A 17,520-nucleotide genomic window follows, 5' to 3' on the forward strand; every position below is an offset into this window, starting at 1 on the left:
TTGGCTCCTCGTGAGTGTCAGGGTTATCGGATCCTTCATCTCCCGAGCCTCAGAGGTCCTCAGGGTATGAAGCTTCTCCCTAGCGGCCTTATTGGGGGTTCAGGTGGCGGGATGAGGCAAAGGGCTTGGAAGAGGACGGCATGCATTATCATCTACAATCTTTTCTTCCTTTCCTCCTCCTCTTTCCTTCTTTTTTTCCTTTCCTTCTGCTTTTTATTTATTTTTTTTTTTTTTTACAACAAAGGAGACAGCTTAAGGGCACACAAAACTGGAAACAATAATAAAAAAAAAAAGCCCGCTATTCGCTGCTTCCTTTCCTAATTTTCCTCCTTACCCCTCCTTCCATTTCTCCTACGTTCTTTCTTTCTTTCCCTCCTCCTACTGCGTCCTTTCCTCCTCCTCCTCCTTGGAAGAGGATAGCATGCATTATCACATACAATCTTTTCCTTTTTCCTCCTTTTCATCCTCATTTTCTTCTTTTCCTTCTGTTTCTCCTCCTTCCTTTCCTAATTTTCCTCCTTCCCCCCTCCTTCCATTCCTCCTTTTCATCCTCTTTTCTTCTTTTCCTTCTGTTTCTCCTCCTTCCTTTCCTAATTTTCCTCCTTCCCCCCTCCTTCCATTCCTCCTTTTCATCCTCTTTTCTTCTTTTCCTTCTGTTTCTCCTCCTCCTGCTTCCTTTCCTAATTTTCCTTCCCTCCTCCTTCCATTCCTTCTTTTCCTCCTATGTATATGGTATTTCCTTCTTTCCCTCCTCCTCCTCCTCCTCCTCCCCTTCGCATCACCGTCGTTTCCAGCCCATGACTTCACTTGCTACCTCGCGCGATAAGGTGGAAGGTTTTGTTTGTTTGTTTATATGTATATCTGCTTCATTTACCTTGTTTTATCGATTTACACATTTTCTTTGTTCAATACTCATCTGCTTAGTTGTGTAAGTCATAAATGTATGGCTGTGCTGGAGTGGAAGAAACACGAGAGAATAAAATAATAAAGCATTAACATACAAAACACACACAATAAGCAGACGGGACACACGCGTAATGGTCACATCATATATTAGGAAATCTTGGCTCGCTTCTTAGAGCACTGACTCACTCATAAACAGCATTGCAACAGGGGAGATATACGTATATAATAATGAACGTCCAATTTACGTTCGTTAGTTTGTTTGTACCATTACGCGTGTGTCCCGTCTGCTTATTGTGTGTGTTTTGTATGTTAATGCTTTATTATTTTATTCTCTCGTGTTTCTTCCACTCCAGCACAGCCATACATTTATGACTTACACAACTAAGCAGATGAGTATTGAACTAAGAAAATGTGTAAATCGATAAAACAAGGTAAATGAAGCAGATATACATATAAACAAACAAACAAAACCTTCCACCTTATCCCGCGAGGTAGCAAGTGAAGTCATGGGCTGGAAACGACGGGTCAGCCCTTTACCTCATTTGCGGCATTGAGGGACCGACAGTAACACGCCAGGTGCTTATTCGGCTGTTCCTCTCTACTCTCTTCTACCTGACTGCCTCGTCCCTCCCTCCCCCTCTTGCCTACACCTCCCCCATCTCCCCATCGCTTAATGTCTACCTTCCACCGTCTTTCTCCCGCAAAAAGTGGACAGATCGCGGGGAACGAGTGGCTTTTAACACATATTCTGCACCCTACACCTCCAGCTTTCTCTAAGACTAGGCGGAGATGGCGGATCGGCTCGCCTACATCCTAACAAACAGCTTAGGTTAGAGATCTAGTTAAGTTTCTCATGAATACGCACACACCTGTCTTACGTGGCTCTACTGTAGCACCAGGACACTTTTTTTTTTTCCTTATTAATCCTAGGAACAGGAGGAGGCAGGGATAGGGTTAGGGAAGAGGAGAGGAAGAGGAAGGGGCACTCATTGTGAAAGCAGAAGAGGAAGACAAGGCAGTCATTATAAAGAGCGAAAGGGAGAGGAGGAGAAGGAAGAGGAGAAACAGGATGAGGCAGAGTTAGGGTTAGAGGAAGAGGAGAGGGCAGTCACTGTGAAAGCAAAAGAGAGGATGAGGAGGGCGACATGAATGCAGTCATAAGAAGCGAAAGAGAGAGGGAGAGATGAGGAGGAGAAAGGATCAATCGTGACACAACATAGGAAGAGAAGGAGGAAGCATCCGTTCCCAGGGTCATTTCCTCTACTGAATCACCATTCTCTTCCTGCATGCCGAAGCGAAGGCCTCAGCGTCGCCCTGGGAAACGATGACTCGCCACCTGTCTGAAGGCATCGTCTCGGGGCGGCCTTGAGGCGACGGTGACACTCCATGCATTCGTGTCGTCACCTTGCTTGCTGAATGCTGACATCACCGGAGCATCGCCCTACTCTCTCTCTCTCTCTCTCTCTCTCTCTCTCTCTCTCTCTCTCTCTCTCTCTCTCTCATTATCTTCATTCTTCTATTATAAAATACATCCACGTTTCCAAGTCTCGTATTTACCTTTTTATCATCTTCCTCCACGTTCAGTTCCCCTCTCCTTACCCTCCCATTGATGCGCGTGTTTATTTACTTACCTCGCCAAGTTTACGAAGTGTGTCACTATGTTTATATGAATCTAGATGGTAATGAAAACTTTCACCCAAATATACCTGTTACCAAAGCACACTTGCGATGGATCAGGTGGGACAAGCTAATACGCAGAAAGCAAACCGGTGAGGAGCAGATGACAGCTGACTAGGTGAGGTAGGGAACGAGGGAAGGCGGGCGGGTATAGGATGGACATGGCACTTTGGCATGGGAGAAATGGTGCTGTGGTGCCCTCACCGGGTATATTTTCGTAACGGTTTGACGTCAGGAGGAGGGGCTGACGTCAAGGTGAGCACGTGCTGCCGCCGAGGGGAGCATCGTAGGGGACGGATCTCGCATCACTCCAAAATCTCGTCGCCCAGTAATGGTGAAAACGGCTGGAAGAGGAGTTGCGAAAAGGGTGACCAAGGCAAAACGTCGTAACCATCTGTTGTGTTGTGTTTACATTCACGCGCCGACTCTTACCCTTTCCCCCTTAGCTAAGATGGTTTCATTGACCCTTGCCGTGCCATAACAGCCTTGGCACAGAGTCTAATGTGTCCTGAACTCTTGCCTCATACCTTGATACCCCTCCCCTCCTCTCCTCTTCACTCCGGCCTGCTTTCTTCCCTCCCTCCTTCCTCCCTCCCTTCCTTCCTTCCTTCCTTCCTTCCTTTCACTTCTTTTTTCCTCTATTCCCTTCTTTACTTTAGTTTGTTTATATGTATTTTTGGAGGTAGGGAAGGATGGGTTAGGGGTGTTACTGCCAAAATAGAAGGGGTGGTGGTGGTGGTGGTGGTAGTAGTAGTAGTAGTGGTAGTAGTAGTAAAGGCTGTTGTTGTTATTGTTGTAGTAGAGGGAGGTTGACAGCGAGGTTAAATAAAACACACACACACACACACACACACACACACACACACACACACACACATAAACAGTACTGCCCTTGACATGGTATTCTATAACTTAGTCCCGTCGAGAATTTAAAAAAAAATACATTGATGGGTGACAACATCTCACAAGTAAAAAAAAAAAAAAAAAAAAGATGATATATAAATCGTGTCACTACTACTACTACCACTACCACCATTGGCTGGCTCTTCATGACTGCCATCTGCGTACTTATACTCTTTATCACATCTTTATGTTAAGACACCTCCGGTCCAGATTATGCCTCATTACTTATCTTCTTCTTAGTTCATCCGTATTCCACCACCACCACGGCCAAAACCACCACATAACTAAACACTATAATGATGATAATGATTCAAATAATAACAACAGAATATAAAAATCAACTTGTTACTTGTGCATGGCGTGAGAAGTCGGGAACAGTACAATTATATAGACAAAAAGAACCAAATTGACTTTAAAATGTATACAGAGTTATCAGCCCACGAGCCAGCCAACACGGGATGTGATGGTGGTGGCGGGAGCGGTGTATCCTACGTTTATTAATATAATGTGTGTGGTGTGTGCCGCGCCACGCCGCTAGCATCACGCCACCCCTGCGCTCAGCCACTCACAGGTCGCGGGGAGAGGGCGGGGCGCATGACGTCACTACTATGACCCTCCCTCCCTTCCTTCCTCTCTCTCCCCCATGACACACCCTCCAATGTTTTCTTCTCATACGGGCGACGCGACGAAGGAGGGAACTGGGCCAGACAAATCGATACGCGCTTGCATTTTCACCGTTATTTTTAAAGCTACGTTTCGGGTTCGCCCCTTCGTCGTTTGTTTCCCTCCCCGTTTCGTATTAATTTCTATCCCCCCGCCCCTCTCTCTCTCTCTCTCTCTCTCTCTCTCTCTCTCTCTCTCATGAATGAACTTTACACCTTTTTTTTTTACTTCGTCCTGTTTTGCATCGTCATCTACCACGTTATTGTCGACCAGCGAGGCGAAAGCTTTGAGGCCACACGCAACCTTCCCACTCTTTCTCCCTCCTCAAACACCCTCGGAGCAAGGCCGAATCTTCCTCCTTGCGTAATGGGTGATGCTGACAGACGAAAATAGGGTTACCTAGAACTTGCATTCGCCCCGGTTACCTAAAAGAGGGAAAGTGACGTAAAGGGTGGTTAGGTAGGCTGCACACTGGGAGAAAGTTGTGGTTTTGTGAATGAGTTTATTTATTTACATTCTTGACTTGCTCGCAAACATGAGGTAAAAGGAGGAAATGATTTAGGGCCGCATTGCTAAGCATTTCGTCGCCCAAGTTCACATATTTGACAAGACTTTCGTAGGAGTTTGGGGCATTTCCAGGATTAGTTTTATGGTCCTGGTGGTAGTTTGATCTTTTTTCTGTACCGTGAACCAAAAAAAAAAAAAAACAACACATTAGAATCTGATTGACCCCCTCTTTGACCTTTAGAAATAGCTGATATGAAAAGCAAAAATGTCTTACAATACCGACCTTAGTCTCCCCTGATTTGTTTCTGTTAAAGAAAATAAAAAGGATGTGGGATAAGTTACTCTTTAGATTTATCATGGGATTTTCTCGCTCTGGAAATAACAAGAACAAGAAAAAAACAATGAATAAATACAGAGGATTTTGGATAATTTTAGGTTTACGTCTGAGATAGTCTTTATTGACCGGGAAAACCCTTAGATCACCTCAGCTGGATGTCACGTAGTGTTCAAGCCCTCAGGGAAGGAATAGGGGGAAGGGGCTGACTGATTCTCCATACATTTCAAATTTAGTATTTATTTTCTCTCTCTCTCTCTCTCTCTCTCTCTCTCTCTCTCTCTCTCTCTCTCTCTCTCTCTCTCTCTCTCTCATTGTTTTCATCATCGTATTTGTTATATGTCATCCAGTTCTTTAGTTGTTTTTTTTCCATGACATTCGTTGCTCTTTTTGTTTTCTTTTCTGACTCACCGAATCTTTGCTTAAATTCCAGTAAGCAAACACAACCTAATAGTGTTTTCCTCAAGGCTATTCAGCTTTAAGCGAGGAATCTGCCGTGGTTTGAGTACAAGGTTATTCTGGGGGTAGCACGCTCCGATAGTCCATGAAGGTTTAGTTTCTGATAGCATAAGCAAGCGGATTTGAAGGCATTAACTTTATATAACCCCATTAGTCCTATCGCATTTTTCTTTATCGCTGCTAACACCCGCAGTACCACTACGCACCCACCCTTCCACGATCACACATAAGCTCGGGGGTAGTATAGTATCAGTGTCAGCAGTTTGGTGGCCATAGTCAGCAGTGATCTCCGTCAGCAGCCATGAAGGAGAAACTAAAGAAACACAGAGATGCTGACACTGTTGTTAGTGGTAATGGAGGTGGTAAAGGCGATGGTGGTGTCATTGGCTTGCGCTGGAGGTAAGACTGCACGAGAGAGAGAGAGAGAGAGAGAGAGAGAGAGAGAGAGAGAGAGAGAGAGAGAGAGAGAGAGAGAGAGTGTTCATTGAGTGTTGTGAAAATCTATTGCCTTGTTAGTATTTTAGTCTCGCAACAGCAACCTCCAAAAAAAAACACCCTGCTGATTCTACATTAGCCTGCTGCCACTTATATCAACATCTATTCATTTCATGCAGCATTAGTTCTCTTGCACTCTTGCTGTCCTATTTGTATATGCATCAGAGCGAAATCAGACTCATCATCATCATTATTATTTTTATTATTACTACTACTATTGCTACTATGCTACTACTACTATTGCGATTTATATTATGTCTACTACTAATGCTACAACACCCAACTACCAGCACCACCACCGTAACCACCAGAACCATCATCGTAATCATCATCATCATCATTTCTCAGCACCAATAACAACACAGATTGCCTTCCTTCCCATCATCATTCTACGCACTATTTATACACTAAACCTTCAGGCCAGAGGGTGCCAAGAGAGGCTGACGGGCTGCTGACACTCAGACACTAATTTGGCGAAGAGGAGGACATAGAGGAGGAGGATGCCAGTGTTGTGACCTGATTGGCTGATTGCGTCGTCTCATTGTGATTGAATCTGTCATGTGGCTGGGGGGGCATGTGGCTGAGGGGTATGTCAACATCCTGTGGGTCCCTGTAAGGTCTCTCTCTCTCTCTCTCTCTCTCTCTCTCTCTCTCTCTCTCTCTCTCTCTCTCTCTCTCTCTCTCTCCAGTTCAGATCTCCCTTGTCTACCTTCGATTCGCCTACTTCTCCATCTTCCTCCTTTAAAAAAAAAAGCACCTTAATGTCAGCTCCCGCGCCTCTGACCTTTCCGTAATTGCATCTTTTGAAATGGCCGCCTCCTGTTCCTGCGTCTGCTACTAAAGAGTTGCTCGTTCAGGTTTGGGGCGGTTAGTTTTCTGGGCCTGGCGAGATACATACCAGTTAGGCTGTTAAGGAAGGCCGTTCTTGCGCAGAGTATGCATTGCGCAACCCTATTTGCTTGCCCGTTTTGCTTCCTGTGTAGCTCAGACGGCGATTCATTGCTCAAAACAGTGTGCGTGTGTAGATATGTTAACTTCTGTGCTTCGTGCGCCTCGGCTATAGCACATGTTTTTACTTTCATTTTTAACCTCCCGGGCCACAAGTTGGTTCTCCCCTTCCTGTGATTGCGTAAATTGTTTTGAATAATCTGCCTTGCGTTTGTAAACATCGTAAGCAGTCTTTCAGTTTTGTTGTGTTCGCTACGTCAACGCCATGAATTTTAAACCGTTAGTCCATTAGTTTCGTAATATTCTGACCTGTGAGGAATTGCTGATGGGCTCCCCTAGAGAATTTACATGCTGCCAGTACAAGTGTTTACCTAAGGACGGAGTAGTGGTTGGTCAAGGGTTTGTCGGCTTATGTAACTTCCTGTACTTTACTTCGTTCGATATATTGATTACTGAAGTCCTGTCATTGTTGTTGGATGGCAATAGTAGCGTGTGGAATGAATACCAGATAGACAAATCGTGGGTGTCGTCTTTATGCATGTAGTTTTCCTGAATGTACTGATCATCTTGGTGCCTATTACTAAATCTTATTGCGATCATTTAAAATTCTGTCCTAGTATACATCTATATCAGTATTCACATAAAGACTAGACAGAATTATGGTTAGTTAAGTCAAAAGTTTATCTGTGTATTGCTACCTTCTCTCCTTTCTTTGGTCGGCCCCTGCCTGTAGCCTTTCCCACTTCCTTCGTTCCCGACCTTGTGGCTTTCCGTCAGTATTCAGGTAAGACAGTAAAAGATATATACTGTATCAGTGGTGAGTCGAGTCGAAGGATAGTCTTGATCGAGTAGCTAAACATGTCTCCATTTGGCCTTCATGTAAATTTAAGTTCTGTTCTGCTTCGTCCCTGCGGTCACCCGGGCTGCGTACAATCGGTTCTGACCAGCGCAAGGCAAGGTGGCGGGAAGTGACCTGCGGGGACTACGTTAGTGTGTGTGTGTGCGGAAAAGGAGCAAGGGCAGCCACCACCAGGAAGCTATGGAGAGAGAGAGAAAGAGAGAGAGAGAGGTGCTAATGATCTTATAGTGCTCAGTTTTCGGTTTGATCTGGTTTTCTGGACACACACACACACACACACTTTTTCTCGTGCACTCAGAGAAATAAAGGAATCTATTTGAAAGTGTGTGATCAGAGAGAGAGAGAGAGAGAGAGAGAGAGAGAATAACCAAAACAGACCTTGGATGGACAAACTCGTGCAGCGGGGCCTCGAGGGCAAGCATTAGTATGGGGCGAAGAGACAAACGTTACGGCGTGTCTCGTGGCCTGCGTGCTGTTGCCACATCTCGCTTCCGTCATGGCACAAGCGCTCCTCCTTTGGGACCTTGAGATGCAACCTGCTACTTGCCTCCTCCTCTTCCTCTTCCTTCTCCTCCTCTTGCTAATCAGTTGAAGAAAGAGAGGGAGGGAGTAGGAGAGAGAAATGTGTTTATACTTGGAATGATGCTAAACACATACCTCCTCCGGCTCCTCTTTTTCATCCGCTTCCTCCTCGATTTCTCTTTCCATATTATTTTGAGGAAGAGAGAGGAGAAGAGAGAACAGTGAATGTATGGGTGGAACAAACCCAAAAGATTGTCACATTCTCCTCCTCGTGCTCCTCCTCCTCCTCCTCCTCCTCCTCTTCCTCTTGTTTCATCTCATCATTTGGAGAAAGAGAGACGGAGTAGGCAAGGGAAATGTGAGTGTACGTGGAACAAACCCAAAATACTGATCTCCTTATCCTCCACCTCCTCCTCCTCGTTGCATCCTTCTATTCATCCTGACAAGTTTTGCAAAGGTTCAGGAGAGGTAAAACTCCATGCTGAATCCTTCCTTTCTTCCTTCCTGTTCTTCTTTTCATCACATAAACGAAAATGGGAAGAATAAACAACCGTGCGCGTCACTGAATAGAGGAATTTCGCGCCCCATAGTTCATGCGGCAGCGTCACCTTTGTGTGGAATCCGTAGTCATAAGCCGTAGGGGAAGTGCGCACCGTAGATGATGTGGTAAGGGAGTCTATGGGATGGTGCAAGTGTTTGTCGGAGTGAATCGTGGTGAGAGGGTGTTTCGCAGAAGCCTAGAAGTTGGGGAAGTACAATCAGATAGGAGGAGAAGGAAAAAGGACAAGAATAAGAGGATAGAACCGGAATATATGTTGGGGAAGTACACGTATACAAGCCGCCAGGGGGTGTTATGTGTTGGTATTAGGAAAAGGTGGAGGAAGAAGGATACAGACGATGAAGAAGGTAGATGAGAATAAAAGAAACTGAAGGGATAAATTATGATGTTGAAGGGACAGAAGGAACACATGAGGATAATAAGGAAGAGGATTGTGATAAAGGATAATAGGAGAATAATGGCGTAAGTGAAGGTGAATTATACTGAAGAAGGAAAGGGTTGTGACAAGGGAAGAAGAACAAAGGGAAAGGAGACGATGTTGAAGAAAATAATAAAGCAATAATGTATAGGAGATTGTATAAATAAGGAAATGAGGGTAGCATATCGGGGCAAAAAGAAACCCAAAGAATATAATGTGACAGTGAAAGGACTATACAAAGCCAAGTCTGAATATGAACGAAGGGAAGGAGATGATATGGAGGAGGAAATAGGAGGAGGAGGCAGAAGAGGAGATTAAGAAGAACTGGAGATAAAAGGGACGAAAAAGGAAGGGAGATAGTAAGAATGGAGTAGGAAGGAAGGGAAGGTACGAGTATAAAAGATGGAACAGAAAAGAAGGGAAGGTACGAAGGAAAAAAGAGGAAGGAATAGGAAAGAAGGGAAGGTATATAAAGGAAGGTATGGAGGGAACATGAAGGGAAGGAAAGTATAAAGAAGGGAATAAGAATGAAGGGAAGGTATTTAATGAAGATAAAAGGAAAGGAAGGAAGGTATGAAGAAGGAAAAGAAGGGAAGGTATGAAGGAAGAAAGAGGAAGGAATAGGAAAGAAGGGAAGAGATACAAAGGAAGGAAGGGAAGGAAAGTATAAAGAAGGGAATAAGAATGAAGGGAAGGTATTTAAGGAAGATAAAAGGGAAGGAAGGAAGGTATGAAGAAGGGAAAAGGAGGTAAGCGAGAGTGGAAATGAAAAAAAAAAAAGAAAAAAAAAAAAAGGTTTGAGTGCGTGTATGGCGCAGCAGACCTTCCCATGTTATCTCTTGCCTCTTTGTTGCCATCAGTGTAATCTTCGCCTAATGAGTGGGATTACGAGGAGGAGGATGGAGGGAGACTGACAAAAAAATAATAGTTGTGTTGCGCCTCCAGGAAGATGCAGGGAGGGAGGCTTGTTGTTGTTGTTGTAGATGTTGTTGTTGTAGAAAAGGTCGTATGTGCTCAAAGAAAACGTAATTTGTATGAGGAATGATAGTGGCGATTATACCTACCTGTTGCATATTACATCTCCCTTCTATGCATGCACCTTGTTCCTATGTATACCTGTTTGTGTTTGTCTGTCTGTTTAACAAGTTTACAAGTGCACATTCTCTTCGTATCTCACTCCCACTTCATCCTTTAATCTTACTCTCCTCCTCCTCATCATCGTTTTTCTTTTCCTCCTCGCTTTCGTCATCCGCACCCCCCATCTCCCTCCCACCATGCATCATTAACTCTCTCTCTCTCTCTCTCTCTCTCTCGTCTTCCGTGTCCTCAGTTTAACCTGCCTACGTCTTAAAATATCGATCGATCTCTCTCTCTCGTCTTCCGTGTCCTCAGTTTAACCTGCCTACGTCTTAAAATATCGACCTCTCTCTCTCTCTCCTAACCAGAAAATACTACATTCCATCAACTTTTTTTTCATTCTTTTCTTCCAAGCGACGAGGAGACAAGTGGTGATTGGAAGGACCTGCTAACCCTAAACCAGCCAGTCAAGGCCTAATCGTCCCCTCCCTCGTCCTCTCCCCTTATCTGTGCTTCCATTCCTTCCTAATGCCGTCTTCCACTCCTCGACTCCTCCCGACCTCTGCCTCCCTTCCCGTCTTTCCTCGATGTGTAGTATTCCCTCTTTTTTTTCACATTTCATCTATGCAATCTTGTCTTAAATAATTAATTTCTTACTGTGTCTTCCTCTCTCTTGATGTTTGCTTTTTTTTTCATCCTTTTTTCCTTCGTGCATTCCAGTCTTCCTCCATCATCTCTCTGTCTTTTCTCCATATTCCTCTCGTTCATTTCACAAACCTGTAGCTATTTTTTAATTCCTTTTTGCCCCTCCCTGCACCCGTGTATCCCATTTTCTCTATCACTTCTCAGTATTTACCTCGTTATCTTTTTCTCTTTTGTTTTCGACCCTCAGCTTCGGGATAGATTTACCGATTTAACTCGTTCTTCTTTCTTTCTGCCTCTTTCCTTCATCCATGCTTTCCTATTTCACCCCTAATCCTCAGTCCAGACTTTTTGTCCTTCAGTTTCGATGCCACAGAAAACTTTTGTGTAGCTCTATCTCCTTTATTTCTCCCCTCCTCCATCCGTGTTTTTGTTTCTCAGTATTCACCTTTGTTTTTTGTACATATCTCAGCTTCTCTTTCCTTGTGTTATGTTCTTACTACCATCCATGTCTCCCTCTACCCTCAGCATCATTGTTCACCTCGTTCTCTCTCTTCCTCAGCTTCGTGGCCACAGACGACTTCATCCACTACAGCAGCGCCCCGAGACTCAACACCACACCCCCGACGGCACCGACCTCCTTCTCCAGAGGCAAGCTTACCACCTTCGGTAGTGACACCAGTGCCAGCCACAGCAGCAGCAACAGCAGCACTAGTGGCACCGGCAGTAGCATCAGCAGTAGCACCAGAGGGATAGGATTCGCTACTACCACCAGCTACCTGAAGGGTGCGCGAGTAGCCCCCCGTCAAAGGCACCAGCAGCAGAAGAGAGGGCCAGGAGCAGCCATGGCGCCCGATCCAAGAGGTCAAGAGGACAATGGCTCGGTGGGGTCCATCATCGCCGGCCACAGGATCTCCCTCAACGTGCATTATGACAACGAGGAGCCGCAGACAGGTGGGTTGTGACAGGGTGGTTGTGGTGATTGATTTGGATTGTGGTGGTGATGATTGTGGTGGTGGTGATATATGGGTTACGAGAGAGAGAGAGAGAGAGAGAGAGAGAGAGAGAGAGAGAGAGAGAATTGGCACTTTCTAGCGGATACCCTTTGATCTCCAAAGTCGGTCTTGTTATAGTGATAAGGTAGGCGACTCGATCCCATAACCCGCTTCCATAAACCCTCACCGATAACTTCCTTTCCCCTAACACTTCTCGTAGCGAACACATGCCGCTGATAAAAACGTATTGAACCTTCGCTGCGGTAAGCCCATCATCTCCCCCTTCTTATGGCTACAAACCCATCCCAACCTCATGACAGCACACGTGACTCGACCAAAGAGAATGAACTAGGCTGAGAAGTTTGACGGTAGCGTTGGGTGTAGCTTTATTATTTTTTTTTCTTCGGATAAGTTAGGTTGGATAGGTACCCTTTTTGCAGTGCTCTAAGGTCTGTTGATTTTGGGCCATAGTAGCAAGTTAATAATTTAATGAGATGGCCGAACTTTAATTTTTTTTTTTTTTTTACGGATTCAATAGGCATCTCAAGACGTTTGATTGATTGATAGTTTATTGTTGCAAGTAAACAACAAAGGAGAAGATTATACTTTTGTTTGATAAAGTTGTAATAGTTCTGAACGGTAAAGAACGTTCAAACAAGCCTGCATTTTATAGTTATTTCCAGGTCACATGTCTGATTTTAGCCTTCGTGGAATCCTGAATAATGACGATGCAGTTTGCTTTCTTAGGTTGCTTAGCAGGTATCTTACGATGTTTAGCAGGTGACTTAAGATGTTCACCAGGTAGCTAGAGATGACTAGTAAGTATCAAGATGTTTAGCAGGTAATGTGTGGCAGGGATCGGCAGGGTCTTGTTAGTCGCTTTATCAGTCCGTAGCTTGCAAGAGGGACGGATAGCGGTACTTGTCAGGGATTAACGAAGGTGGTAGTTGTGACTCGTCGTGTTACAATGCCCGTACGCTGCTTTAGAATATAGGCACTACCACCACAACCATTATTTTTACTACTACTACTACTACTACTACTACTACTACTACATCTACTACTACTATGACGACTACTATTACTACAACTACTACTACTACTACCACTACCACTACTACTACTAGTTACTGATATTACTACTACTACTACTACTACTACTACTACTACTGTTACTGATATTATTACTACTACTACTACTGCTACTACTACTACTACTACTACTACTACTCCTACTCCTACTACTACTACTACTACAACCTTTTCATAAAGCCTTAACATTTTAAAACATCTTGCATCTCAGTGTGAATTGGGAACACAATCGCATACCCAAATGAATGGCGAAACAGCAACCTCAGTATAGGCATAACTTTCTCGCTCCCACCCACGTCCTTGGTTAACGTAAAATCCCCCATCGTCCCGGTTATTATTCCCACAGCAATCCCTTTATTTTTGCTTCTAATTTCTTCCCTTTTTGGACAGTCTTTTCTAGGCCACAATATCTCTCCCCACACAGCCTGCTAAATTTATCTCCTCTGACAACCTTCTTTCCTCCTCTCATTGTTTACTTTTACCTCTCTTCATTCACATCAATCGTATTACAACCCATTTTCACTCCGTTTTCTGATATAATATTCTCGTTCTCTCATTCTTCATATTTCCACACTTTAAACGCCTTCCACACTGTGCTGACAACTACCTACGACTTAACCTTCTCGTATGCCCTCAACCTTTTCTAATCACCCACATCATATCAACAACCAAATGCCGCAACCCGTTCCGTTACACCATTTCCCCATTTCCTGTTTAATTACTGCTCTCCACATCACGTTTGCATCTATAGTCTACTCTTTCCACTATTTGAACCTATATTTCTCCCCCTGCAGCAGCCTCGCCTACGGAAAGCAGCGGCAAGGGCGGGGAGGTGACGCCCGTGGAGGAGAGAGTAGCCAGCACGGGGGCCTTGCCTAGGGACGCCGTGGACAAGGCATCGACGGAGGACTCCACCGTCTCGTCTCTTGACTCCCAGCAGAAGATTACACACATTGATGAAGTGGCGACAGACGAGGTGAGTGTTTGACGATGTTCTTTGTCTGCCTCTCTCTCTCTCTCTCTCTCTCTCTCTCTCTCTCTCTCTCTCTCTCTCTCTCTCTCTTCTTATCGTCATTTATCACATTTTCCTTGGCTGGGACTTCCTTTTTTTTATTTCATCTGTTTCCTGCTTGCTTCTCTTGTGTGTGTGTGTGTGTGTGTGTGTGTGTGTGTGTGTGTGTGTCCTTTGCTACGCTGAAGCTTTATGCAAAACAACGAAGGTATGAAAGTAAAAAGGGTAACGCATGTCAACGCTGCAACACAACGAAAAACAAAGAGAACAACAAGAATTCAAAATCGCCACGCAACACAAATCAAGCATGCAACACACACACACACACACACACACACACACACACACACACGACGCAGTACACGAGGTTTGAGGAGGTGATGGATGACAGCTATAGGGAGGTTGAATGTTACAGCGTGTCAATCGATCACTCAGCCGGAAAGTTTGTTATCGCAGGAAGAATCGACCGTGGAGCGTTTAATGAGGGCACAATGGCCGACGCTCCTTGTAATGATTTGTTAGTGTTATGTATGCGGTGTTTGTGCAGGATGTAGTTATATTGTCTTCGACGGCGTGTGACGAAGATAAACGGGCGAAGCAACTGGTTTTCCTCCTCTTAGATGTATGTGTGAATTCAGTGTGTATTTGCCTTTCAGTGTAATATCTTATGTATGGGAAACTAAATAGTGATCTTTCTTCGGTCCAACGGTTAACACAAGATGAACGATTACTTTTTTTCCAACACGCATCACTTAACTACTTTTCTTTATCTTTTTGTTATTTTATTGTTCGGTTTCATGTCTTAGTAATGACGTTCGCAAATTAAATGTCTTCGTTAGTTTACAAGTCATTTCCTTGGCGATTTTTACAATGGCATCCGTAAACTGATTGACCTTTACATCCATTCATTCTTTCCCGCCATTATTTGCAAGTGTCGTAACTTTAATTTAATTCCACTAAACCCACTGACTGGTTCATTAGCACGTTAGTTTTCATTGTCGACGCTGCAGCAAGGACGAGCTTGATGAGATGTAATTACTTGTTATTTTGTGACCTCCACCACGAGTAATTATCTCCACAAGTCACGTTTTCACCCGCTCACCTCAAGATCGGCAACACTTCTTACCGACTCCCTCACAGAACCGGCAACATCCATCACCTTGTATACCTTCTCTCTCTTTTAAGCCCCATGTCATATCAACTACGTAATGTCACAGCCTCTTCCGTTACATCATTTCCCCTCCATGTTTATTTGGTAGGAGTAAGAGAGTGGTAGGTACAGGAAAACAAGAGCAACAGAAGGAGAGGAAAATAAACAAGTCAAGCAAGCATCCTCATTAACAACTGTGTGCCTAGAGACCTGCGAAGATTGTTGTACTTGCATTAGTTTCCTTTTTTCTTTTTTTTTTTTATAGATCGCCATTATTCTCATCGTTTCCCCGTCATGACTAAGATTAAACGGAAACTTTACACATTTTTTTTGTAGTCTATTCCATCATAAAATTAAAAACAGAACTTTACACATTTTTTGTCGTCTATTCCATCATAAAAGTAAAAAAAAAGAAGTCTCCCCTCATCATTACTCGCAAACCCGTCACCACCTTGTCCTCGTCATCACTAAGATCACAATGGCACGATTTATTCACTTCTATCCACAATTTCCTTTGGTTTATTTGTCCTCGTCATCACTAAGATCACAACGGCACTATTTATTCACTAATATACACAATTTCCTTTAGTTTATTTGTCCTCGTCCTCACTAAGATCACAACGGCACTCTATTCACTTATATATACAATTTCCTTTAGTTTATTTGTCCTTGTCCTCAATAAGATCACAACGGCGCTATTTATTCACTTACATACACAATTTCCTTTAGTTATCCCATCATAGCAAGTAAGATGAACCACAGACAGCAACTCGTCCCCCCCCCCCCCCCCCATTTCTAGTTCCCACCTACGACCTCGCTCTCTTCAAATTTCTCTGTCCTACTTATTATCCCCGTCACAATTTTCTTCCTTACCTTAACAATCCTTTCAAGCCTAAACCTCACCATGGTATTAAGACGTCACCGCGGCCTCCACAACCGCTACCGTGCGTCATACAGATAGAGGAAGTCAGTGATGGGACAATTTTTATGCACCAGGCAGCCAGCAGATATCGTGCATTTTATCCTCTAGTGGGCAGTGGACGACAGTGAGGGAGTCTTCCGGTGCTGATCAAGGACAGGTGGCGCGTGATGAACTAGAGGGAAGAAAGGAGACAGAAAACGGAGGGAGGGGAGGAGACAAAAAGGAGACAGGCCGAGGGAGGACTGGGGCGGAAGAGAGGCGGGAGGGGCGGGGACAAGGTGGTTTAGTGGTTAAATTTGTGCATGTTGAGACGGTAGCCATGTAAGGAAGTGACAGGTGACGGAACGGTTGCATAGGTTACAAACGAACGGCGCGGAGGCGGAAGAAGAGGAGCCAGCCGAGGGTCAAGGGGGAGGAGCTTCACCCAACGTTGACGGGAAGTGCGGTGAGGAAGCAGGAGGGAGGGGAGAGGGAGTAAGGAAGTAAGGGAGTAACGTAGAAGCAAGGACCGTGGGCGCCTCAGTTGGCAGACAGACGAACTGTTGTGTGTATGCGTGTATGTACAAGTACGTGTCGATGTACGACCTCCGTGTTGGCTCATTTGCTTAACCTGTCCTTCCGCTCCTGAATTGGTGGATCCCGAGGTGAATGCGTCATGTGGGCGCGCTCGTGTGTGTGTGTGTGTCGACGTGTGAGAGCAAAAGAGGAGGCGCTGAGGTCTTTTCGTCACGCCACGCCGCAGGAGACGCCAGTAGACCCCAGCACACCGGCGGGGAAGGATCATCATGGGCTGTGAGAAAGTCATAGTAAGTCCCAGTGAAAGAGAATTGTATTAGTGTGTTCGTGTTTGTGTTTTGTTTCGGCGCCGGATATTCGAAGCTTCGTTTGTGTTCGGGAGTGCAAAGAATCCTTAGAAAACCGGATCATGCGAACTTGGGTGTCTTTTTCATTGTTATACGGCTCGTTTGCGTTTGATATTGTGATCGAAGAGTTGTCAAAAAAATCCCAAAGCTGATTGAGCCAACTGAGCCAAGGGACATCGGTATATTTCGGTTGTGTGTGTTGAGGTTGATGTCTGACCAGTTCGCTCACCCGCAGCCGCCACCAGAGGGAGAACGCGGAATACAAACGAGAGCGCAGATTCAACAAATGATAAAAAGGTGGATGCATCGAGCCGTTTCAAATCCTCAGAAAACATACGCAAATTCGGAGGAACCCGCAACAGGAAGTGCGGTCCAAGTAAAAAGAAGAAAGTACGAAGCTTTAGGCGAATCTAGACCAACATTTCCTGCATCAGACACTCCACGTTGAGGGAGATTTACTTCTGCGATATGATTCACTTTAGGAAAATAGTTTAATAGCTTGTAGGAAACGCATTGT

The 17,520-nt window shown here is 44.7% G+C and overlaps 1 protein-coding gene across 4 annotated transcripts in view; it reads left to right on the forward strand.

Moving 5' to 3' along the window:
* Window positions 1-17,520, forward strand: part of LOC127000583 (long-chain-fatty-acid--CoA ligase ACSBG2-like) — a 69,077-nt gene that overhangs the window by 39,631 nt on the left and 11,926 nt on the right. For 2 of the 4 annotated variants that reach the window (XM_050864476.1, XM_050864463.1), the window contains exons 2-3: window positions 11,532-11,923; window positions 13,851-14,032. In XM_050864476.1, coding sequence (XP_050720433.1) covers window positions 11,532-11,923; window positions 13,851-14,032 — 574 coding nt within the window. Of the gene's footprint in view, window positions 1-5,735; window positions 5,849-11,531; window positions 11,924-13,850; window positions 14,033-17,520 lie in introns of those variants that run through there. The other 2 variants (XM_050864472.1, XM_050864464.1) reach the window with 2 other exon arrangements.

The sequence above is a fragment of the Eriocheir sinensis genome, chromosome 2, assembly GCF_024679095.1.
Source record: "Eriocheir sinensis breed Jianghai 21 chromosome 2, ASM2467909v1, whole genome shotgun sequence".
NCBI classification, from domain to species: Eukaryota; Metazoa; Arthropoda; class Malacostraca; order Decapoda; family Varunidae; genus Eriocheir; species Eriocheir sinensis.